Genomic DNA, 23,120 nt, shown 5'->3' with positions numbered 1-23,120 from the left:
ATACCCTAAAACCCTTATATTGTTAACCGTACGCGCGTTAGGATGTCTAGATTACTTAAACGTTATATATTCAATATATAGTCAAAATTTCATTTCCAATCAAATTCAATCGTCCAAAGTCTAAACTATCATCAGCTAGAGTGGGGGTTTGCCTATGGTATTGGTATAATATTTACTCGTTAGAAATTAAAACCTGGTTTTTACTTTTACTTTCAAAGAAAAGTTACTACCTTCTAGACCTTTTAGTTTGCTTTATTTTAGTTTCCTCGTAATGAAAATATACTTTACAAAAAGTTAGAACTGTAGACCAACTTTATATATAGGATGTTTAAAGGTGATGATACTTAAACCAACTATAGCACATCAATCAAGAAATCTTATTTGAAAAAAGGTAAGAAATAAGTGACACTATAGTATATTTGGTTGACCAAACTAGTAAAAGACAGATGGGTTTGGCTATGGATAGATAGAGAGAGGTGAGTATATTCGATTTCCAAAGAGTGCAGATGCTTTTTTTCGCGTCCGGCTTTAGATTTTTTCCTTTTCTTTTTCTGTTTGTCTGTTCATCATAAATCAAGAAGCTTCATGATTCTGTCCACGTTAATAAGTTAGCAATGTACATATCAATCTTTTCATCTTTTGTTTTATCCATCTTTTACCAAGCACTAGACTGCGACTTTTGAGACAAGATTTGATTTCGTAAATAAACTGATCACATTGCACATGTCTTTGTTAGTATTATTGGTATTGGGTAAAGCCTTTAAACGAAAGGAAAAAAAAAGAAAAGTAAATAGGGTAAAGAAGACAAAAGACGTCCTCTATAACGTAAAAAGAAGAGAGTACGTCCTCTATATATTCGGCAAAACGTGCTAATTGTAATTTATGTTAAAACTAGCTATAAAACACTATTATACGTTACTATAACATGAAAATTTGTTTATATATCTATAAGAAATCATCTTTAATAAAAATGGAACTAATAACATCCAAGAGAGTTAAAGATGAAGAGGGATAATAAGAATAGTAATGGTGAACGTCATAAGTAACCTTTAATTTGTCCTATATCAATTAAATGTTTCTCATGAATTGCTGATCGTACTCGATAAGACACGTATATACTGCGAAAATTTGAAAAAAACTAGATAAATACTGTGAACAAAAATAAAGATAAAAAAAAAATATATACAGTACACTGGTTTTTTTTCCCCTAGCAAGGTATAATTGCTTTTAGATAGCCTGTGGTTTGGAAATGTCCCTTAATTAATTGAGAGGTGGCTTTAAATAATTGGATTATTATGTTAATTATTGAGAAGTGGCTTTGAATATGTAAATCAGTAGTTTGTATTGTATGATACAATTTGTATCTAATGTTAATGGTTTTTTCCTCAACAATGTATACACATTGCTTTTAGTCGTCACTTGTTTGGAAAACTATATAATGTTAGATAATTGAGTGGTGGCTTTAAATAATTGATACCCAATAATTAAATGACTTATTTAAATATAATATAGCATCATATTTAAGATATTCTTGGCTCAAACAAAGACTAATGTTAGGAGACTAATTTCGGGTTATGAATATATATAATGATTGAGACAAAAGTGAGACAAGTTGTTTAAACAAAATTTAGATTAGTACACATGTATAAGAATATGGATCAAGTGGATCTACTAAAAGTCTCTATTCTACATTACCTAATAAAAAATTACTATATTATTTTAAGTACGATTAGATATAAATCAATTACAGATTAGAGAGTCTTATACACTGGAAAATACCCTCTTAACTACTTTCTTCACTGTGTTTGTTTGGACATGTTTGTATTTTTCAAAACTCTCCTGGAAACAATGACATATGCATAATTTGTCATATTGTGATAGTTTTTTTATTTTCTAAAATAGTACGTAGCTAGTTTATCAATTACCATTACGAATTAGTTTGTTGTAATGAACACTGTGATTATAATTAAAGGAAATGTCAATTTACACAGACCAACAAAATATGAAACAATTAACAAATAAAATGGGATTAGAGAGAATCAAATCATGACGCTAGGGATCATAGTGTGAATAAACATTGACTTTGAGTAAAAAAACATTGACTTAAGTTTTGAATTACACTGAATTTGTTATACAAATTTTTTGGACATTTTAATATGCAAATTTAGAATAATAATTAATACCCCATGTACGTGTTACTATATAGTTTACTGCTACAGTGCTATTGATATTTCCTTCGAAAATTAATCGACGAAATAATGATTTATTAACCCCAGCATTGTAGTGTATGACGGACCACCTTCCTTCCCTGGCAGGTCAGACTGTATCGGACCTGCCTACTTTACTAGCAAAAGACAAATCTAGATGAAATTTTAAAAGTAAATATTTGTTATACTTCGTTGTCTCTTTCTTACAAGTATTTTTTTTTTATCTATTGAAATATGAATACCATGAACGAAACTTGTGGTCAAATGGTGATAATCGTGGATGCAGTTACACATTTCATCATCTCCTATATACTGTAAATACTTGAAAAGTACAGAAGATGGTGCCACGTGGGCTCTGGAGCTGGGGAAGCATGTTTGCTATTGTTGATGCGAAAGATCGATCTCTCGTGTGTTAAGGTTTACGTTTAGTGTATATGATGATATGAAGGAAATCAACTCATCAAGTGTTACAGTTGCCACCTCTTTTTTTGTTTTTTTTTGTTAATTTAGTTACCATTTTTAAAAGAATCTCTGTTATAGACCATCTAACACAATTTTTATTTTTTCATTGAAATTTCGCATAAGAGATATAAGAAATTGGACTGTCGACAAAAAAAAAAAAAAAAAAAGATATAAGAATTGGACATATATATATATACATATGATATATTCTCGTTAAAGTAGAAGGGTTTTAAAACATAATTTTAAGGATGTGTCGGCAGAATATTGAGAAGATATTTTTTACGTACTTTTTACAAATTCTAAATGATTACTATTTACCATTGACTTTTCGAAGTGTACATATGGCACTATATACCTCCATGAAACAAGAGATTTTGTATTTTGATGTCCAAATATGTACTATATGTTTTCTAATTGAATCATTTATCACCATAGAAATTCAAATTGGAAAATACGTACTATATATATCCGCCTGGTCACATAACCCAATAAAATTAACAAACTTCTCTTAATTAACGGTTTCATAAAACGGACTATATGATTTCAAATGTAAATAATTAGTTTTATATTAAAAAGTATCTCCATGGTAAAGTCTGAATACTGAAAATTGAAGATGAATAATATCACGGTGAAAAAAAAAATATCACGGAGAATAATTTTATCGTGAGAGTAATATCGGTATTAAAAATGTAATAAAAGATAATTAAAAAAAAAAATCAAACGACCATCTATTATTATATATTACGTAACCTTTTCACCTAAAAAAAAAAAAAAACTACGTAATGTAATAGAGGAATATATCGTGTTTTTATTGGTTTAGCAGAATCATTAATCCTTCTTTTCCAATTTTTTTTAAAAATAAACGTTTTGTCAGCAAAATTAGGAGGAGATTAGACTTTTTTTTGCATGGGATTTTTGAGTCATGCATTGGTATCAGCCGAATGATAAAAAGCAAAGTACGTCAATTTCTCATAACGATAAAAAAAAAAAAAAAAGAGTTGCGATTTGCGAACCAATTCATTTGTTGTGCTCCGTCATAATAATCTAAACTTGAATTAATTTTTGGTCGATAACTATTTTATCAGAAACATATACTCCGATAACCAATACCACCAACCGCTAATCTCAGATCTAAGCTAGGATACTAGTTTAGTGTTTTTTTTGTTCCAACAAGTTTGGTCGTATCAACCATACTTTTTTGGTTCTCACATGGGAAGTTCGAATCTAACGACTCTTGGTAACGTATGAAAGATACGTCCGTAGTTTAAACATTTCATTTTTTTTGTGGGGTGAAAATGCAATTTCGGTATAACAAAAAAAGGTTCTGTATCTATTTATATTCTTACCAATCTATAAGCCTCGAATTTATTTTTCAAATTTTAATTATATGCCCGTAATTATTTATTATTCTCTTATTAATATATACTCTAATTATTATTACTATTTTTGGTTAAAGGGTCTTCTTTCCCTAAATATTTATTATTATCAATCTTTTGAATTATGTTTACTTAAAATTTTTACAGGAGTTAAGTTTTTACCTATCATATTCTGAAAAATTGTAAATCTTTGTAAAATTTACAGTCGAACTAATCGTTTGAATATGTGAAGATAGTACGTATTTTGAAAAGACATATTGATTGTAGACTGCATACTGGGACACGTTCGGCGAGCCGACAAAACTGTGTCTTACGACAAATAACGATTATGTACGTGTTTCCAAGAAAGAGTCACAAAATATCTTTATTCTAGATTAGGTTGATTTATCGACGTGTAGTCTTTCGTTTTCATATAATCTGAAAGTGATGAGAGATTTATAAAAAAGAAATACATTACAAAATTTACACGTAGCTAGTAGCTTAGAGGTCGAATATGTTTAGAAAATTCATATCGAACAAGGAGGCCATGTTGCTTAATTATGACTCATGAATCTATCATGCAATTACAATATCGCATATTTCATATAAACAAGTGTCTTTTGTCGTCAATCAAGTCTGTTGTATTAGACTAAATATATCTATGATCTGTTTGGTTCCGAGACAAATGAATGGTAAGTTACGTTAGTGATGATCATATCAACCCATGTATAAAATTATTAACCACAAAAATTACAAAATGAAAGTTGTAGATCTCGAAAATTTGTTTAGAATTTCGACTAACGTTATACTCTTTTTTTTTTTTTTTTTTTGTCAAAATAGTAATAGAGAAGAAGAACTGTTACTATGAGACTAATATAAAAAGAAAAGTCCAAGAAAAGGGAAAAGAAAACTCGAATTTCCCCAAGGACGTACCTATAAGAAACACGTACCAATATAAGCTATCTATGTTTTACCAAAGGGTTCTAAATATATACAATTATGTAAATATTATCAACAAAGGTAAACTAAGTAACTACCTAGTGTCGTGTTAGTTTATTACAAATGACCAAAGCAGTAATGACGGTGATTATTCTTGCAATTTCTTGACGTCTCACCAAGAAAGTCAGCTTTCAAGAATATGTAAAAAAAATATATAATACAAAGTTGTTAATTTGTCTAAGTCTTAAACTCCTAATCCAGCTGGTTACTTATCCATTTCGATGAAAATAAAATAAACTTTATTCATCTAAAATGTATGTAGCTTGACTCTTGACCAAGCTTCCCTTCTTTTATTGATCTAGTATTTGTTTATTTTTGATATAAGATGAAAAAGACCGGTCGTGGTAATTTAGTCTTCCTACTTGTTAAATCATACTAACGTCTTTTTTTCTTTCTTCTTGCATGAAATTGACAGTACTAATATAAAGTATACTTTAGAGAGGTCAAGAAACGTGTTATTATAAAGTTTTAACAAAGAAAAAATGTGAGGCCAAAACTTCAATTCGTAAATCGAAGAATCACTGTCACGGTGGCAGTGTCACCGGAAGGAAACGATGTTCTGGTGTATGATGGACCACCTTCCCTCTTATGTTCTCCTTCCACATTTCAAACTCAGCCGCCTTGAGTCAACGCGTTCATATGCTTTTGCTTAGGAATTTAAGTATATTTTCCCTAACAAATACCTTATTTTATATGAAGAAAATATATGGCATAAAAAACTAAAAAACTAACAAATATATATGTTTTTTCTTGAAGAAGAAAGATATTAACGACTAGACTATGAAAAAATGATGTAAATGAAAGCTTTCTGTGGATGGGAAACAGTATTATCCGGAACTGAATCTTCTAGGTAAAAACTCAAACTAAGTTATAGCGTTTTTTCGTGTACGATTGCGAATCTGCTATATCAAAAATACATCCAATAGAAACTGATTTTTCTAAGCTTGGCCAATATATATGCATTGACTGCAATATTGTTGGGGTATACGTACGTAGAACATTATGATTAGAGTTGAAGATATACATCGGATTGATAAGTTTTATATTGGCAATTGGATTGCTTACGTACATTTTGTTATCAAAGTGTAACTAGAATAGATGTGTAAGCATATTTGACCAGTAAGAAGTAGGTGAGATCGAACTTAAGTTGTTTAGCTATATTTAGCCGTTTCTGATTATTGTTCTATATATTCATTCATCTCTCTATCTATGAAAATAGAGGTGATTGGGTCTATTTGCATTAGGCAGATCATACTCAAACCCGGGTGTAAACAAATTAGGGAGAAAGAAATTTGAACAGATTAAATCAACTTCGATTGGGTACTCAAAATGAATCTTGCAAATGCTTTATCCAAAGCATTAAGTTCAAAGTTATTCGTTTCCCATTATTCATACGGAGCCAAAAAGAAGATATCAAAGGAAGAAACGTAAAAGAGGATGCATGTACTTTAAACAAAATATATAAAAAGATGCATGTAACCAAACAGGAAAACAAATTAAAGCGGACGAGAGAATATAATGACTTTGGTATGTAAAACACATCCTATATAAATTCAAATTAATGATTTGGACCATTGTTTCATGACAAACTGGTTTTTAACTCGACGTACAAATAATGGATCGAATATCTAAAAGCATCTTATATGTGAACACATATAGGGGTTTTTACATTTCAATTTTCACATCACAAATTTTCAAGAACTAGAAAAGTAAAAGTACCTTCACGTGTGGCTAGAGTCAGAAATGGTTCTCTCATGTTTTCCGTTTTTAACTTAGAAATTTCTTTGCTTTTGTGATGAAGTATTAGTAATGTTCTCAAATGATATTTCCCAAAACAAAAACATTGCTGAGAGACCGTAATTATAAAAAGGGACATAGTAAAAACCGCAAGATTCAGAACACAAACGTTATTAGATCTAAACGTTCTACTAAGAAGATCACGAGATTCGATACGTTGTTCGAACATGGAGAACATGTCAATCATCGACGGCAGAAGAAAAATATTAAAATTGTTAGTCAGAGAGACCAACAAACATCACTTCTTTCTATATTTATTATTTAATACAATGTTTGGTGTACATAATTAATTGTACCTTTTTTACATGACGTAAATTTATTATTTTACATCGAGGTATGTGCTCAAAGTGAAAAGAGTGAAATTGAAAAGGCTATTTAAAGGGTCTGAGGGGAAAGACACTACAATATCCCAAACACAAACCAAAACAAAAACAACCAATGGGGTCTCCAATGGCCTCTTTAGTGGCAGCTTTGCTTGTCTTAACAATCTCTCTCACCTTTGTATCTCAATCTACCGCTAACTATTTCTATTCTTCTCCACCACCGCCTGTTAAACACTATTCTCCTCCGGTCAAACACTATTCTCCTCCACCGGTTAAACACTACTCACCTCCACCGGTTTACCATTCTCCACCCCCACCCAAGAAACACTACGTGTACAAGTCTCCCCCTCCTCCGGTTAAACACTACTCTCCCCCACCAGTTTATCACTCTCCACCCCCACCAAAGAAACACTACGTGTACAAGTCACCTCCTCCTCCAGTCAAACACTACTCTCCCCCACCGGTTTATCACTCTCCACCACCACCCAAGAAACACTACGTGTACAAATCACCTCCTCCTCCGGTTAAGCACTACTCTCCCCCTCCAGTTTACCATTCTCCACCACCACCAAAGAAACACTACGTCTACAAATCTCCTCCTCCTCCGGTCAAACATTACTCTCCTCCCCCAGTTTACCATTCCCCACCACCACCAAAGAAACACTACGTCTACAAATCACCACCTCCTCCGGTTAAGCACTACTCTCCCCCACCGGTTTATCACTCTCCACCCCCACCCAAGAAACATTACGTTTACAAGTCTCCTCCTCCTCCGGTGAAGCACTATTCTCCCCCTCCAGTTTACCATTCTCCACCCCCACCAAAGAAACACTACGTTTACAAATCTCCACCACCACCGGTTAAGCACTACTCTCCTCCCCCAGTTTACCATTCCCCACCCCCACCAAAGAAACACTACGTTTACAAATCTCCACCACCACCAGTTAAACACTACTCTCCCCCTCCAGTTCATCACTCTCCTCCACACCATCCTTACCTCTACAAATCCCCTCCACCACCATACCACTATTAGAATTCTCTATCACGGTAAATACTCTCTCAATAGCACTTACATCTACACATCTCGGTTAATCAACAAATTAAATAAGAGCTTATGTTGATGCATGCATGTCAATAATTTTATTATATATGTTATATACTTTGCAGGAGAACACGATGTATACAAGAAGACAAAGACAAGACGAATCCATTACTCGTGATTGTAATAAGAGAAAGAAAAGATGAAAGATATAATCCAAGCAGAGAAAGCTTTCTCATCATTTTCAAAGTGTTTTTAGAGTTTTATTGTAATAAACATGTGTCTATTGATCAATCAATGGTATATGCATGTAATCAGTAGTCACACATATATGTTTGTAAGATTAAATTACGTCTTGTTTCTTTCTGATTTTTTAATGTGCAAGTTTGCTTTGTCCCAATTAATAAAAGAGAGTTTCTTAGTTAAAACTAGTTAATAATGATAAGGCTCGAAATGCATGCCCCATTTTCAATTTTTTTTAGTACATTTTTTTTGTTTAAAACAAAAACAAAAACAAAAACAAATAACAATTTTATACTTCTTCCAATTATCATGCATGCAGGCGCAGGCATGCTTACTAATTCTTGAGGGTTCAATTTAAAGAAATCATCAGCCATTATATTGTACAAACACTACTTTAATTTTACTTTCATGAAACAAACATTGTTGCTCGTACGTACTTATGCATTAGAGTATTGATAGTGTACATAGACTTTGTTACGAGTTGGTTATAGCGTAGTTTGTTACTTTCGCCTCGTATTAATACAAACATCATCATGTACATTCATTAATTATAAGAAATGGGATCGGTTAATCAAAATCCCGCAATAATTCTGGTTGCACTAGTCAATCTATATATAGATCAGTAGGACGATATCCTTATTTCATCAGATCATATACATCGCTCCTTTAGTACATACTTTATTGGGAGATCTAGACCGTCGATATCTCCGGTCTCCGGTACTTCGGAAAAAACTATATATATAGAAAAGAGAGAAATATATTTAGAAAAACGTAAGAAGACGAGTATTACAGACAAAAGTAAATCTCACCAACTCTTGGTCTAATCAAAAAGGTTAAGTTGGTTAGATAGCAAAAAGAGATGGCTATATATAAAAGCAAATCACCCCTCTTAACAAAATTATTCTTTCGTTCATGAAGACTTATATTAGTGCATGGCTTTCATTCAAATCAAAATTTCCATTTTATTTTTCATTTTTATTTGTTTCTTTCTTGTATAATATTTTTCCGTTTGGTTTTTTCTATTTGTATTATTTTTCTTGAGAAACTTCTGTTAAGCTGCCATAACTTTTCATTCTCTCCACTAGAGTCTCGACGACCCACTTGATAACCTAATTTTTAACACCTTCTTATTATTTTATTTTCGCCATTTTCGTAACTCTTTTCGTTTTTTTTGTTAAATGTACATATCGTTACGCGTCTTAAAGTCAATAACAGAAGTAGTTATAAGCTCAATTATTTTAATTAACATATGTCATACGCACCATTTTTTGCAAAGGCCCATTAAAAACTCAACTTCTTTGAGCCTTTTAATCGACAACGTTGTGAACTTTATTTTCCTTAGATAAAAAGTGTATATATACTATAAATTTACTTAGGGAAGGTAAACCCTAGAAAGAAAAAGCTTGAGAGCAGCTAGCTATTACGGCTGAAAGTATGAGCCTAGAAGATGACGCACTCGAGTTCTACTCACCCTATTATCTCGATGAAGATGAAAATTCAAACAGACGCTCGACTATTATACTCAACCAAGCGGAAGACAATTACGTTATTTGGAAACTTTCTTTTACTCAATTACTTCGAATAAAGAACAAACTCGCATTCGTCGACGGAACACTTGAGAAGCCGGAAGCTTCCTCGCCGCTTTATAACCGATGGGAACGATGCAACGCGTTGGTTATGTGTTGGATGTGGAATTCGATGACGGAAGAACTTAGCAAACGTGTGATGTTTGATGAAACGGCGCAAAGAATGTGGGAGCATGTCCGACGTATATTCGTCCCCGACGTTGAGTTTAAGATTTACCAGACTCGTAGGAAAATCGCGGAGCTGAGGCAAGATGGTGACTCGGTAGCCAAGTATTTCGAGAAAGTGACCAATGCTTGGCTGGAGTTGTCGGAGTATGATCCTGTGAAAAAGTGTTCTTGCGTCGGTTGCAGCTGCGAGATCACTAAACGAGCAAAGGAGGCGAGAGATAGGGAGGAGGTTTACGCTTTTCTGATGGGATTGAACAAAGAGCTCATTAAGAAATCAAAAATCAAGCTCAAGAAACCTCCTCCGTCTCTTTACGAAGCCTATAATATGGTTGAAGATGCAGAATGGATGATGAAGTGGTCATGGCGCTAAAGAAGTTGTTCCTTTACTCGTTGTTTTTCCAATCCCACCTCAGAATCCTTTACATTTTAAATCTCATAGTGACTAATGCATGAAAGACTTCTGTTGAGACTTGAGATCATCTTCCTATTAAGAGATTCACGTTAAAGGCCCATTTAAGCCCAACAGCTTTCATTTCTGAAAATTTTATTTGTTGAATAAAAATAAAAAGTCAAAATCGAAAGGGATAAATACGAAGCAAAATCCCTAGAGTTAGAGAAACAGAGAGAGCTCAGTCAGAGCAGTGACAATGGCGGATACTATCGTCACCAGCTTATCTCCAATACTAGACATCAAATCTCCCTATTATTTTCATCCAGATTTTATCAACCAATTCACCCAACTCGTCACCTAATTCGAGAAACTCAACGAAGCCAAAGACAACTACGTCTTCTAAAGAATTCGACTTCTCGATTTATTTGGATTCACTAACAAACTCGGGTTCATCGACGGTACTCTCGAGAAGCCTGACCTTTCATCGCCGCACTATGAGCCATGGAAACGATGCAACTCGATAATTTTGTGCTGGCTGATGAGTTCCGTAACCGAAACGCTTCAGAACTATGTTTTGCACGCGGAGACTGCGCATAAAGCGTGGGATGATCTCAGACGTGTATTTGTTCCATGTTTTGATCTGAAGATCTACCAGCTTCGTCGGAGACTCGCGACGCTGAGCCAAGGCGGTGACTCTGTGGCGGAGTATTTTGGGAAACTGAGTAAAGCTTGGAGGGAGTTGTCGGAGTATGATCCTGTACCGGAGTGTAAGTGCGGTGGTTGCAATTGTGAGGATTCGAAACGAGCTAACGAGGCGAGAGAGAAAGAGCAGCGTTACGCGTTTTTGATGTGTTTGAACAAAGATTTGGATTATGTGAGGATGCGGATCATGTACAATAATAAGCTTCCGTCTCTTTACGATGCTTATGAAATGGTTGAGCGAGCAGAGTCGATGATGCAGTGGAACCAGAGATGAAGAATTTTTCGATCGTTATCACTTTTTTCTATGTTTTTCTTCCTTAGATTCTAGTGTTTCGTATTAAGTTTAATTAAATTCATGAAATAAACTTTTGCACAAGAGCTATCGTTTTGGATATCGAGTTATCGACTACTGGTTTATAACAAAATATCTCTCAAATATATAATTGATAGAAGCAGAAGTAAGATTGTTTTTTTTTAAAACCAAACAATGAGATTGGTGATGGTGTCAGAGCATTAACATCAGCGGCCAGCTTCAATGTCCAATATTGGTACATTATTGATGCTGTCATAACCAGTGCCACTTGTATTGCCTTGTGTTGATAAGATTTGAACGCCGAGCAAGTTTTCAATCTCCTCTGTCTCAGGATACTGATCTGACCTCTTATGTTTAGTTGTTTTGACTCTCAAAGCCTCTAGCTCTGCAGCTACCTCTTTCATCCGGGGTCTTTCCTCTCCCGTCAATCTTGTACATTCAATAGCCACTCTTGAAGCTTCATAGATCTCCCTCTTATTATCCTCATTCATCACTTGCCCACCAATAATCTCATGCAACCTATTCTCTTTTGTGGCAGTTGCAAAGTAACTCACCAGATGTTTTGAGTTCTGTGGTCTTTCGAAGCACAATGCCTTTTGACCTGAGATCAGTTCCATGAGGACTACCCCAAAGCTATAAACATCGCTTTTCTCATTCAGGAGTCCTGTGTTGTAGTATTCTGGGTCTAAGTAACCTAGAGTGCCTTGCACCATAGTTGTGAGCTGCTCTTTATCCATTGGTATCAGCCTTGAAGCACCAAAGTCTGCTACTTTCGCAGTCAAGTTTTCATCTAGGAGAATATTAGCAGTCTTGACATCTCGGTGAATGATTGGAATAGAAGCAGAGGAGTGAAGATATGAGAGAGTTCCCGCGACTTCTACAGCTATTCTCAGACGGTGTTCCCATGTTAGAGAAGAATCAAACAGAGAACCGTGTAAGTGGTCGAAAAGAGTACCACTGGTAATGAACTCATAGACCAATAAGGGAATTTCAGTCTCTAGACAGCATCCTAAAAGCTTGACCACGTTCCTGTGGTTAATTTGTGAAAGCACAAGCACTTCATTGATAAACTGCTCTACTTGGCTACTGTCTCCAAGCCGAGCTTTCTTTATAGCAACTATTGAGTTATCTGGTAATATCCCTTTGTAGACTGTTCCCTGGCCTCCCTGGCCCAAGATTCTACTTTCATCATAACCATTAGTTGCATTCTTCATGCCTATCTCAGTAAATATTTTAACATCAACATTTGATGACCCTGAATCTGATCCTGAGAGTCGCTGTATTAACATGCCACCACCATTTTGCTCGAAGAATTTTTGTCGTAGCTCAGTATTTTTCCGGTGCTTCATTTTCTGTCTTATAAAGCTGACACCAAGCAGGATTACCAAGAAGCCGATGATGGTTCCTGATCACACACATCATAGACACAAATAGATGATTAGAAGGAGTTGATCTAGGAAACAATATAATCTAAAACATTGAGGAGATTTACCAAGAAGAATTATAGTCCAGCCAATGTCCTTACGCTTGCAGCTCATAGTGTTGGTATCTAAGCGGTAACCAGATGGACACTGACAATAGAAGCCTCCAGCATAGTTTCTACAGGTGTTGGGATCCAAACAATTATGTCTACTACTAGTACACTCATTAATATCTGGCCAAGGGAAATGAGAGCAAGATGCAATAACAAACGTGTGAGGAAAATACTTAACAATCAAAAGAAGAAAGAAGAAAAATAAATGATTATGAAGAGTACCATGGCAGCCGTATGAAAGGTATGGATTCCCCTCAAAACCTTCAAAACATTCGCAGTTATACCCGACTCCACGAGTAGAATCGAAACATGTGCTGTTCGCACCGCATATGCTTGTGTTTCCAACCTGTTGGCATGTTTGTTTTCCAATGGACCAATCTAATACCACAGGGAAGTCGGTGACATTTCGCAGACTCTTAAGGTCCTCCAACACATCGAAGTTAAATGTACCATTTTCGACAAGAAAGGCATAGCTGCAAGGATTAAAGCTATGCACAGAAGTGTGGTTGTTAAAGCTATAAGGCTGGACTTTGAAGGAGTTACTCCCCCTAGGGACAGAATTCTGGCAGCAACCTTTACCAGAACATTCTCCATTTGCCTCCGGAGTAGAAGAACAGATTGACATGCATCCAGATGAGTAATTTGCAACTCCATAAGTGCTCAGAAATGCATAACTGTCGCAGCCTACTACAGTAAACCTGTTTTTGGTTGAGAGAGTTAAGTTAGCCAGCGAAATAGTATTGTATATCCCATTACTCAAACTTCCTCGGCTATTGTAGCAAGAGTAGGAAGGGGCAACCCGAACACGTAGCTCGCCGCTGTGAGAAATGTTGATGACTGGAATGTTGCCAAAGAGTAGCTTATGATCTGTCTGGTTACAGGTGAGATTGAAACTACGATCTTCGGCATAGTAACAACCTGGAGAAGTGCCAAACGGGTACTCGATTGTGACATTGCCACATTTAGTTGGGCAACCATCCAGAGGATGAAGTTGCCCCCTGACCAGCTGCGTATAAGCAAGGTAGAAAATAGCCACCAAGATCAGACCGTCTTGTAACTTCATCTTCTCCCTCTTTTTTTTTTTTTTTTCTCACTTGCTTTTAGTACTCTATTGTTGTTTCTCTTCGAATTTTTCTGCTTGTTATAGCTAAGAAAACCAACCCCAGTCTTGAGATGACCTATCCAAACTTTCCCAATAATTGCCTGTGTTTAACTAGAACCAGTAGTGGACTTGTCAAACATTTAACTTCAATGTTGGGAAGATGTAGTTGTGAGTTGTAACGAGTAGTACTAGTGCAGATCAGATAGATTCCTGCAATTATTGGACTTGTCAAACAATTTGGTACAAATAATATACTTGCTAGTTCTTTAATCATCTATAATAAGTGTACCATTAGCTTGTTATAGTTATTGTTAAATGAAGACTAAAAACTACTCATCAAGCCAAGATCCACACCGGTTCCGTCACCCCATTCACTACCTTTATCTTCCTATTTAATATCTATGTCTCTTTCCACTTAATTTCGTAGGACACACAGACCACTTACGACGTTGGCCTACGTTTATAACTGTATACCATTCCACTGATGTTACACATGGTTAACTTGTTGACGCAAAGAAAAAATTTTAATAGGGCTTTTTACTTGAGAGTTAATTAACACCTTAAAATCTAAATAATGCATGAATAAGACTCCTGATCACTGTATGCTCTCTATTTCCTTGGCTACTTTTTATTGGAAAAAATTAGTGTTCCTTTTACGGGTTTTACATTGAGAGTCCCGAAACTTACTCTTCGTTCTATGTTAGATATGAATTAGAGAATATTATTTGTCTCTTGTGGTAATTAAAAATTATTGTGGAGCCGTGAAACTAATCATCTTGGTCGTAGTTACATCCATGATCCAGCCAGTATACATATGTAGATATCCCTCCTTAAATATCAGAATAACCGTGGAAGGAAGCTGTAATTAAAGGGGAGGGAATCTGCAAGCTTATAATGTAATAGACCACCTTCACCTAAGCGTTCTCTTCCCTGCTTCTTTAATTTCCACTGTCTTTTAAAGCTAGACCTATTGGTTCTTATCAGATAAAATGATAGTTAGGATTTGGTATTCCAAAAGATTTGCTAGCCAAAAAAAATCCCACAATGGCCTTAATTTATATAGATCATAAACTACACAGTCACAAGCTTCTTGATGATTATCTGCAGCATACAGTTCAGCATATGAACAACAATAAAACAAACCAACAACACTAAAAATATGAACAGCAATAAAACAAATACACATGTCAAAAAATGCAAATTATCGTTGGTAGGATAAAAAAACTAGTTTGCTTTGTGTTGAAAAGCCAACACTTACAAGAAGAAAAAGAAAAAGAGAAACTAGAGTCTGTCAAGGTCTTACTTAATACATTACAAAGATGCAATACTTTCAAAGTGTTCGGGTGTGATAGTGACGCGCATAGTGTCTTGGAGTCCATATCGGCGCCGAAACTCTTCATCGTCTGCAACTCCATGGAGCCTAACTCTTCTCATGTCTTTCTTTTCCACATTGTAGTAGAAAATGAAGAATGGTTTATCAACGGGTGGGAGAGTGTTTGGGGCAAAAATGATTTCACCAGCCTTGTTGGTGCCCGGGGAAGTCACATCGACCAACGGGAAAGGAAGCTCAAACGTTTGCTTGGACCATTCATGTTTCTTGGCATCCTCAAGTATCAATAAACCAAAACTTCGGAATGGAGAATATGGGTTTACTAAAACCGAAGCTAGCTTCCCTCGGTAATCCATCAATATTGATTCAGTCTCCCAAAACACAACATTCCTAGGCGCTTTGATAAAACTTATCTTCTCGTGTCTGACATCAAAACACACAATCACCGGATCCATTCTTAGCTTAGGGGCCCAAGCACCATAATAGATGGAACCATTGATGTAAACTCCATCGGTTACAGGGTAATAAGGAGCGGTGGTAACCTGACTGCGTGATACTTCTCCTCCTCCTCCAAGTGTTATAAACTCGTGCACTAGATAATCAGGAAACATGTCAGGAGAAGTCACCAGGTTCAACACTTTGAATTGATGACCGACAGGATCATATCCCAAGGATGAGCGGGATCCTTTAGTGGGTAAGGTAATGACTTGCCTCGTACTCGGGTTACATACAATGAACTGAAAGCTATTATTAATACAACCAATAAAGCCGTGGATGGAAGGACACTTCCACCGGTAAGTCAAGACCACAGTAGGTACTGTCATGTCTAGCTTGGCAACCAAAGAAGAAGATTTATCTTCTTCCTCAAAGGAAGAGGAAAAGATGAACAAACGCTTGGTGTCATCCGGGACGATTAGAGCGTTACAGAAAGTGACTGTGAAACGCGATCGCGTCGAGGAGGACAAAGCGTAGTGGGAATCCACGAAACTCTGGCTTCGGATGATGTAAGACCACATCTTGGACACGCATCGGAACTTCAACAGAGTCTTTGCCGGCAGTCTAGTTAGTATATCCACCTCTAGATCATTAGGGATTGAATCTTCTAGCTTGTCTTTCTCATCTTCCTCGTTACAACCTCGCTCACCACTGTGCTTGATGGCCGTTCCCAACAAAACCTTGGATTCGACTTGGCAAAGGCGTTTGTTTTGGTGAGTCCTCATCAGAAACTTCGCAGGCAATCAAGTCACAGCTTTAAAACCAATATGGATCAGTTCTAAGTTCTCACAGCACACACACAAATCTTCTGTTTGAAATGGTTTCTTCTATTCTTAGGCGTGTGACTCCATGCTTGTAAACTAAGGTAGGGTTAATAAACCCTAAAACTATGAGCTCCGGAGGGGAAATACAAGGCCCATTTAAGCCCAACTATTTACAGAATATAGCGCAGCCTTCTTGCTTTTTTTTTTGAATTTTTTTAAAAAATATTTTTAAGACTCAATAAGTCAAAATCGAAAGGGATAAAAAGCAATCCCTAGAATTTAGAAGAAGAGCTCAGCTCAGGAGGACTCAGAGCAGTGACGACAATGGCGGAAACTATCAACAACTTAACTCCAGCTCTCGATCCCAAATCTCCCTATTATTTCGATCCTGAGCTTCTTGAACTATTACCCAATTTCTTCTCTATCGATAATAAACTCAACGTAGCCGAAGACAACTACGTTCTCTGGAAATCACGATTTCTCGATTACCTTGAAATCACGAACAAAACCGGGTTCCTCGACGGCACCATCGAGAAGCCGGACCTTTCCTCGCCTCTCTATAAGCCATGGAAACGATGCAACGCGTTGGTTATGTGCTGGCTAATGAAATCGATGAGCGATGAGCTTGTAGAGTCTGTGTTGTACACGGAGACTGCGCATAAAGCGTGGGAAAATCTCAGACAAAGATTCGTTCCGTCCGTTGATCTGAAGATCTATCAGCTTCGTTGGAGACTCGCTTCGCTGAGGCAAGGTGGTGACTCTGTGGCGGAGTATTTTGGGAAACTGAGTAAAGCGTGGATGGAGTTGTCGGAGTATGATCCTGTACCGGAGTGTAAGTGCGGTGGTTGCAATTGCGAGGGTACGAAACGAGCTAAAGAGGCGAGAGAGAAGGAGCAGCGTTACGAGTTTTTGATGGGTTTGAACAGAGACTTTGACTTTATGACGACCTTAATCATGCTCAAGACACCACCTCCGTCACTTTACCAAGCTTACAATATGGTTAAGCAAGCAGAATCGTCGATGAAGAGATACAGAAGATGAAGAATTTAGGAATTGCACGTCCATGATCATAACTTTTCTCTCTACGTTATGTTTTTGTGGCTTTTATTTTAGATTCTAGTTTATCTTATTGAGTTGGTTTTGAATCCGTATTGGTATTTCAATGTCATATGGATATTAGATTCTTCATGAAGTAATATTTTGTTGTTTGGCTAGTTAGCATGCCAACTAATGAAAATATGAACATTACTAAAGATGATATTCAAAAATGTGAGAAATGTTGATGACTTTGAAGGTTGCCAGTGAGGAGCTGCTTCTCTGTCTCGTTACAAGTGAGTTCAAAACTAGGATCTTCGGCATAGAAACAACCTGGAGAAGTGCCAAAAGGGTACTCGATTGTGACGTTGCCACACCTAGTCGGGCAATCCTGGCGAGGTTGAGGTTGCCCCTTGACCAGCTGCATATAAGCAAGGTACAAAATAGCCACCAAGATCAGACCCTCTTGCAACTTCATCTTCTCCTTTTCTCTTTTTCCTCACTTGCTTCCACTCTCTCTAAATTGGGTTCTCTTTCAGTTTTCTCTTATCTGCCCGAGGCTTATTAAAACTAAGAAATCAAACATTACTCGTGAGATGCTCGCTTGACTTGTTTCCGTTGACCTGTCCCTTCTTCGTGTCTTATTGCAGGAAGCTACAGAGACCAGACCAAAAAGCCAACGTAACGCAAGGAGGACGTTTAAGTAGTGGACTTGTCAATAATTTAAACTTCATTCTCTATCGTCTCTACTTTTATCTAGGCAACTTAACCCCTTTCTTACCTGTTATTTCCACCTCAAGAATCTCTTTATACTTTTATTATTGAAATATGCAAAATTGGCTTAGAGGGAAGATGTAGAAATAATAAGGCTCTCTGTTTTCCGTTGTCAGAAACTTCTAGTGTTACTTCACGAGTTGTTTTTTCCTCATTACACATAAGATGTTATAAGTTATTAGTTGTAATGGATACTCGATTGTAACATTTCCAGATTTAGTTTGGAATTCTCCCTAGGGTTGAGGTTGTGTGTTTCCCTGGTTTCATATACGCAAGGGAAAGAATAACCACCAAGAACACACCCTGCACCTTCCTCTTCTACCTCTCTTCTCTTTTAACTTTGTTAATGTTTTGAGTTTTCTCTTATCTCATTGAAGTTTTTTCTTATAAGAAAGAAACCCCAGTACATGAGATGTTCTCTTAACTCATTTTTGCAGAACCGTTCCCATTCTTTCAGAAATTTCAGGAATCTACAAAGACTAAAATTCAACTAAACAAACAAGACCATGCCAGTGTAACATTAAAGGAGGACGTTTATACATGCTTCATATCCCAACGTGTACGTTTGCTTTGGTTAAATAGTGACAACTCTAGGTCTCGGTCCTCTCGTCGTTTTTTGATATCTTGTTCGTTTTCCTTGGGTAGCCAATTTGGTTTTTTTTTATCTCTAACAGTGACGGTTGGTTGCAAGGAATCTTCAACTGTGATCCCTTTTGGTTCTTTCTTCTTTTCTTGATGATATTACACGACAAATTTACATTCTTTTTCTCGACATTTATAAGAGAATTTCCTTGTGATGCGTACGATGTAGGAATAAGACTAGTCATGATCACGACATGTTCTGTTTTCTTCTGATGTTTTTTTATTTATTACGAGTTGTTTCTTTAATTTCCCACTATGACATCACTTTTTTTTGGAGTCATATTTCATCGAAACTTTAAGAACTTTACATTTAGATATCACATTATAATGAAATGATTTCAATGATGCAAAGTTATATATGCATATGCTTAAGCAACCAAGAGGAAGACACTTTAACAAAAACAAAACAAAAACTAAAGGAAGAGATAAAAGATCATATATTTTAACAAAAACAACCTAAGAGATTTGATGTGATCAAGCATGGCTACAAAACTTGAGCAATCTTGTACAACAAGAATGATAAGTTAATTTAGATGGTGCAATACTACAATTTTAGATGAGTATCTAAACATGATGAATCAAGCGTATAAAATGTGTGAGGATCTCAGGTTCTCAGGTTCCCTGTGGTTTTGTCAAGTGTATAAACATGAATGTTGTGTTTTGATACTTTGGTTATTTAACGTTTAGTAGTACAAATAGATAAGCATTACTCACAAACAATATGAGATATATGTGATTTTATCAGCGGCCAGCTTCAATATCAAAACGTGCTACATTCATGATGCTGTCATAACCACGGCTACTGATATCGCCTTGTGCAGACAATATGTGACCACTAAGCAACTGTTCATTATCCTCACTATACTGATTCAACCACTTATGTTTGGTTGTTTTGACTGTCAATGCCTCTAACTCTGCGGCTACTTCTTTCATCCTTGGCCTTTCCTCTCCCACCAGTCTTGTACACTCAAGAGCAATTCTTGCAGCTTCATGGATCTCCCTCTGATTATACTCATTCATCACTTGGCTATCAATAATCTCATGCAACCTATCCTCTTTCATGGCAGCAACAAAGTAACTCACTATATGTTTCGAGGTCTCTAGCCGTTCAAAGCACAGTGCCTTTTGCCCTGAGAGCAGTTCCATGAGGACTACCCCAAAGCTATAAACATCGCTTTTTTCGTTCAGCAACCCTGTGGTGTAGTATTCTGGGTCTAAGTAACCTAGAGTGCCTTGCACCATAGTTGTGAGCTGCTCTTTATCCATTGGTATCAGCCTTGAAGCACCAAAGTCTGCTACTTTTGCAGTTAAGTTTTCATTTAAGAGAATATTAGCAGTCTTGACATCCCTGTGGATTATTGGAATAGAAGCAGAGGAGTGAAGATATGCTAGAGTTCCAGCAACTTCTATTGCTATCCTTAGACGGTGTTCCCATGTAAGAGAAGAATCAAACATAGAACCGTGCAAATGATCGAAAAGGGTGCCATTGGTAATGAACTCATAGACCAACAAGGGAACTTCAGTCTCTAGACAACATCCCAAGATCTTGACCACGTTCCTGTGGTTGATTTGTGAAAGCATGAGCACTTCGCGAATGAATTGTTCTACTTGGCTATTGTCTCCGAGCCGAGCTTTCTTTATAGCAACAATAGAGTTGTCCGGCAATGTCCCTTTGTAGACTGTCCCTTGGCCTCCCTCACCCAAGATTCTGCTTTTGTCATAACCATTTGTTGATGTCTTCATGCACTCCTCAGTAAAAATTTTGACATCAACATTTGATGACCCTGCGCGTGAGAGTCGCTCTCTCAACATGACACCACCATTTTTCTCGAAAAATTGTTGTCGCAGCTCGGTGTATTTCCGGCGCCTCAGCCTGTGTTTTATAAAACTAACGCCAAGAAGGACGAGCAAGAATCCAATGGTGGTTCCTGATCATATCACACAGATGTCTAAATTGATTACTTTCATAAGTAAATAATCTATGTTCAAGTGAGGGGAGCTTACCAAGAAAAATTTGAGTCCATCCAAAGTACACAGGCTTCTCTTTAATCACGCAGCCATTGGAAGTGGCATTTAAATCGTAACCAGATGGGCAAACACAAAGGAAGTGTCCCACTTTGTTTTGACAAGTGCTGGAACCCGAACAGTTATGTGTATGGATAGTACTAGTACACTCATCAATGTCTGGCCGAAGGAAAAATAAGGGAAGATGCAACAAGAAATGTATTACTCAGTAAGAGGACAACAATAAATACTCAAGAATTAAGGAACATTAATCAATTACCTTGGCAGCCGTCTGAAAGGTATGGATTCCCATCAAAACCTTTGTTGCATTTGCAGTTATAGCCCTTCCCACGAGTAGAATCAAAACAAGTGCTGTTCCCACCACATATTCTTGTACTTCCAGCTTGCTCACATGTCTGGTTTCCAATAGACCAATCTAGTGACACAGGGAACTGCGTGACATTCCGCAGATTCTTAAGATCTTCTGAAGAACTGAAGTCAAACATACCATCTTCAACGAGAAAAGAGTAGGCGCAAGGATTGAAGTTATACACGGAAGGCAGGCCCGGTACGTGAGCTGAGCCAAATAGAAATGTATTCCTATCCGAGGGGAAAGAGACTTGTGTTCTGCAGCAACCTACACCTTCACAATTTCCATTTTCCAACGGTGGTTGATCGCATAATGACACGCATCCAGTTGTGTAGTTTTGCTTTATGATATCAAAAGTGCCCACAAGTCCTAAAACATTACAGCCTACTACAGTAAACTTATTGTTGGCGGAGAGAGATAAGTTATCCAGTGTAAGATTGCTGTAACCGAACTCTGTTTCGTTTCCTTGCTTGTCGCTGTGGCAAACAGAGGATCGGTTAAGCAGAACCCGTAGCTGGCCGCTGTGATTAAAGTTTTTCACTTCAATGTCACGTAAGACATGTGGCTTATCTTCCTTACAGATGATACTGAAACTTTCATTTCCCGGATAGTGACAACCTGAAGAAATGCCAAAAGGATACTCTATTGTGACGTTACCACATTTAGTTTGGCAATCCTTGCGAGGTTGATGTTGCCCCTTGACCAGCACCGTATAAGAAAGGAAGAATATAACCACCACCACCACCAAGAACAGACCCTGCAACTTCATCTGCTTCTATAACTCTGTTGTGTCTTTCTTTCTCTTTAACTTTGTTCCTATTTTGAGTTTTCTCTCATCATCAGTCATCTCCTCGAGGCTCTTCTTATATGAAACAAACCCGTTCTCATTTTCTCAGAAATTTCAGGAGACTAAAATTCAACTAATCAATCAAAAACCATGTCAATGTAACACGTAAGAAGGGTGTTCAAATATGATATAGGTTATGTAACAACACGTGTACGTTTGCTTCACAATTTGTTTGTGTTACTCCAGTTTCGTTTTTTCTTTTCCTAACAGTGACTTATTTTCTTACTATTCAAAGGATAAGACGCTTGGTAGTTGCACGGAATCTTCAAATGTGAACCCTCATCGGTCCTTCTCTTCTTTTCTTGAAACACAAGGCAAAACCCCTTTGTCATTATCTCCATGAATTGCAGATATCTGCCATACTAAGATTCAAAAATTTAATCAAGACCATGAAAATGTAATTACGGCTCTTGAATTTTATTATGATAATACGATTGGTGGTTACAAAGGACTCTTCAAATGTGAAGAATAGTAAAGATTCAGATTGTTTGACCAAAAAAAAAAAAGAAGTAAAGATTCAGATTACAGGCTCAAGAAGTACTACGATTGAAACCCATTTGACAACTATATAAAAGGACTAAAGGAGAAGTGTCACACGTCAACCAATTTAACCTCTTCGTCAACGTCAATCTCTATTA

At 36.6% G+C, this 23,120-nt stretch overlaps 5 protein-coding genes and 1 pseudogene across 7 annotated transcripts; 3 read left to right on the top strand and 3 right to left on the bottom strand.

Moving 5' to 3' along the window:
* Window positions 1–7,228: 7,228 nt before the first annotated feature.
* LOC17900882 (extensin-3) lies at window positions 7,229–8,610 on the top strand. Its single transcript, XM_006305378.2, has 2 exons — window positions 7,229–8,190; window positions 8,311–8,610. Exon 1 carries the CDS (start codon window positions 7,259–7,261, stop codon window positions 8,174–8,176), a length of 918 nt encoding a protein of 305 aa, XP_006305440.1. The 5' UTR covers window positions 7,229–7,258; the 3' UTR covers window positions 8,177–8,190; window positions 8,311–8,610.
* Window positions 8,611–9,859: 1,249 nt separating this feature from the next.
* LOC111828582 lies at window positions 9,860–10,549 on the top strand. Its single transcript, XM_023776871.1, has one exon. The coding sequence runs from the start codon at window positions 9,860–9,862 to the stop codon at window positions 10,547–10,549; it is 690 nt and encodes a 229-aa protein (XP_023632639.1).
* Window positions 10,550–10,796: 247 nt separating this feature from the next.
* On the top strand, window positions 10,797–11,679 carry LOC111832465 (annotated as a pseudogene).
* Window positions 11,680–11,758: 79 nt separating this feature from the next.
* LOC17897697 (wall-associated receptor kinase 2) lies at window positions 11,759–14,184 on the bottom strand. 2 transcript variants are annotated; one of them, XM_006303099.2, is made up of 3 exons: window positions 13,342–14,184; window positions 13,078–13,239; window positions 11,759–12,990 (listed from the first exon to the last, which is right to left on the bottom strand). In XM_006303099.2, the coding sequence occupies exons 1-3, from the start codon at window positions 14,180–14,182 to the stop codon at window positions 11,792–11,794; spliced, it is 2,202 nt and encodes a 733-aa protein (XP_006303161.1). In that variant the 5' UTR covers window positions 14,183–14,184; the 3' UTR covers window positions 11,759–11,791. The 2 variants fall into 2 exon arrangements, with proteins under 2 accessions (XP_006303161.1, XP_023644574.1); XM_023788806.1 differs by having other exon boundaries at window positions 13,111–13,239.
* A 1,348-nt stretch (window positions 14,185–15,532) lies between these two features.
* Window positions 15,533–16,771, bottom strand: LOC17899759 (F-box protein At1g30790). Its single transcript, XM_006304593.2, has one exon. The coding sequence runs from the start codon at window positions 16,769–16,771 to the stop codon at window positions 15,533–15,535; it is 1,239 nt and encodes a 412-aa protein (XP_006304655.2).
* A 3,228-nt stretch (window positions 16,772–19,999) lies between these two features.
* LOC17899487 (wall-associated receptor kinase 1) lies at window positions 20,000–22,404 on the bottom strand. Of its 2 annotated transcripts, XM_006306791.2 has the most exons (3): window positions 21,546–22,404; window positions 21,266–21,445; window positions 20,000–21,189 (listed from the first exon to the last, which is right to left on the bottom strand). In XM_006306791.2, the coding sequence occupies exons 1-3, from the start codon at window positions 22,402–22,404 to the stop codon at window positions 20,003–20,005; spliced, it is 2,226 nt and encodes a 741-aa protein (XP_006306853.1). In that variant the 3' UTR covers window positions 20,000–20,002. The 2 variants fall into 2 exon arrangements, with proteins under 2 accessions (XP_006306853.1, XP_023632663.1); XM_023776895.1 differs by lacking the exon at window positions 21,266–21,445 and having other exon boundaries at window positions 20,000–20,956; window positions 21,907–22,404.
* Between the last annotated feature and the right edge of the window lie 716 nt (window positions 22,405–23,120).

The sequence above is a fragment of the Capsella rubella genome, unplaced genomic scaffold (assembly GCF_000375325.1).
Source record: "Capsella rubella cultivar Monte Gargano unplaced genomic scaffold, Caprub1_0 scaffold_1, whole genome shotgun sequence".
NCBI classification, from domain to species: Eukaryota; Viridiplantae; Streptophyta; class Magnoliopsida; order Brassicales; family Brassicaceae; genus Capsella; species Capsella rubella.
Note: the sequence above shows the minus strand (reverse complement) of the source record. Positions and strands in the feature narration are given on the sequence as shown.

Bases quoted from the DNA above. Each gene is read 5' to 3' on its own strand.
- LOC17899759 (XM_006304593.2), bottom strand. From the start codon at position 16,771: ATGAGGACTCACCAAAACAAACGCCTTTGCCAAGTCGAATCCAAGGTT.
- LOC17900882 (XM_006305378.2), top strand. From the start codon at position 7,259: ATGGGGTCTCCAATGGCCTCTTTAGTGGCAGCTTTGCTTGTCTTAACA.
- LOC17897697 (XM_006303099.2), bottom strand. From the start codon at position 14,182: ATGAAGTTACAAGACGGTCTGATCTTGGTGGCTATTTTCTACCTTGCT. The intron at 13,240-13,341 runs GTACTCTTCATA...TCCCTTGGCCAG, and splicing joins CCTTTCATACGGCTGCCATG to ATATTAATGAGTGTACTAGT. The intron at 12,991-13,077 runs GTAAATCTCCTC...GTGTGTGATCAG, and splicing joins CTGGACTATAATTCTTCTTG to GAACCATCATCGGCTTCTTG.
- LOC111828582 (XM_023776871.1), top strand. From the start codon at position 9,860: ATGAGCCTAGAAGATGACGCACTCGAGTTCTACTCACCCTATTATCTC.
- LOC17899487 (XM_006306791.2), bottom strand. From the start codon at position 22,404: ATGAAGTTGCAGGGTCTGTTCTTGGTGGTGGTGGTGGTTATATTCTTC. The intron at 21,446-21,545 runs GTAATTGATTAA...TCCTTCGGCCAG, and splicing joins CCTTTCAGACGGCTGCCAAG to ACATTGATGAGTGTACTAGT. The intron at 21,190-21,265 runs GTAAGCTCCCCT...TGATATGATCAG, and splicing joins ATGGACTCAAATTTTTCTTG to GAACCACCATTGGATTCTTG.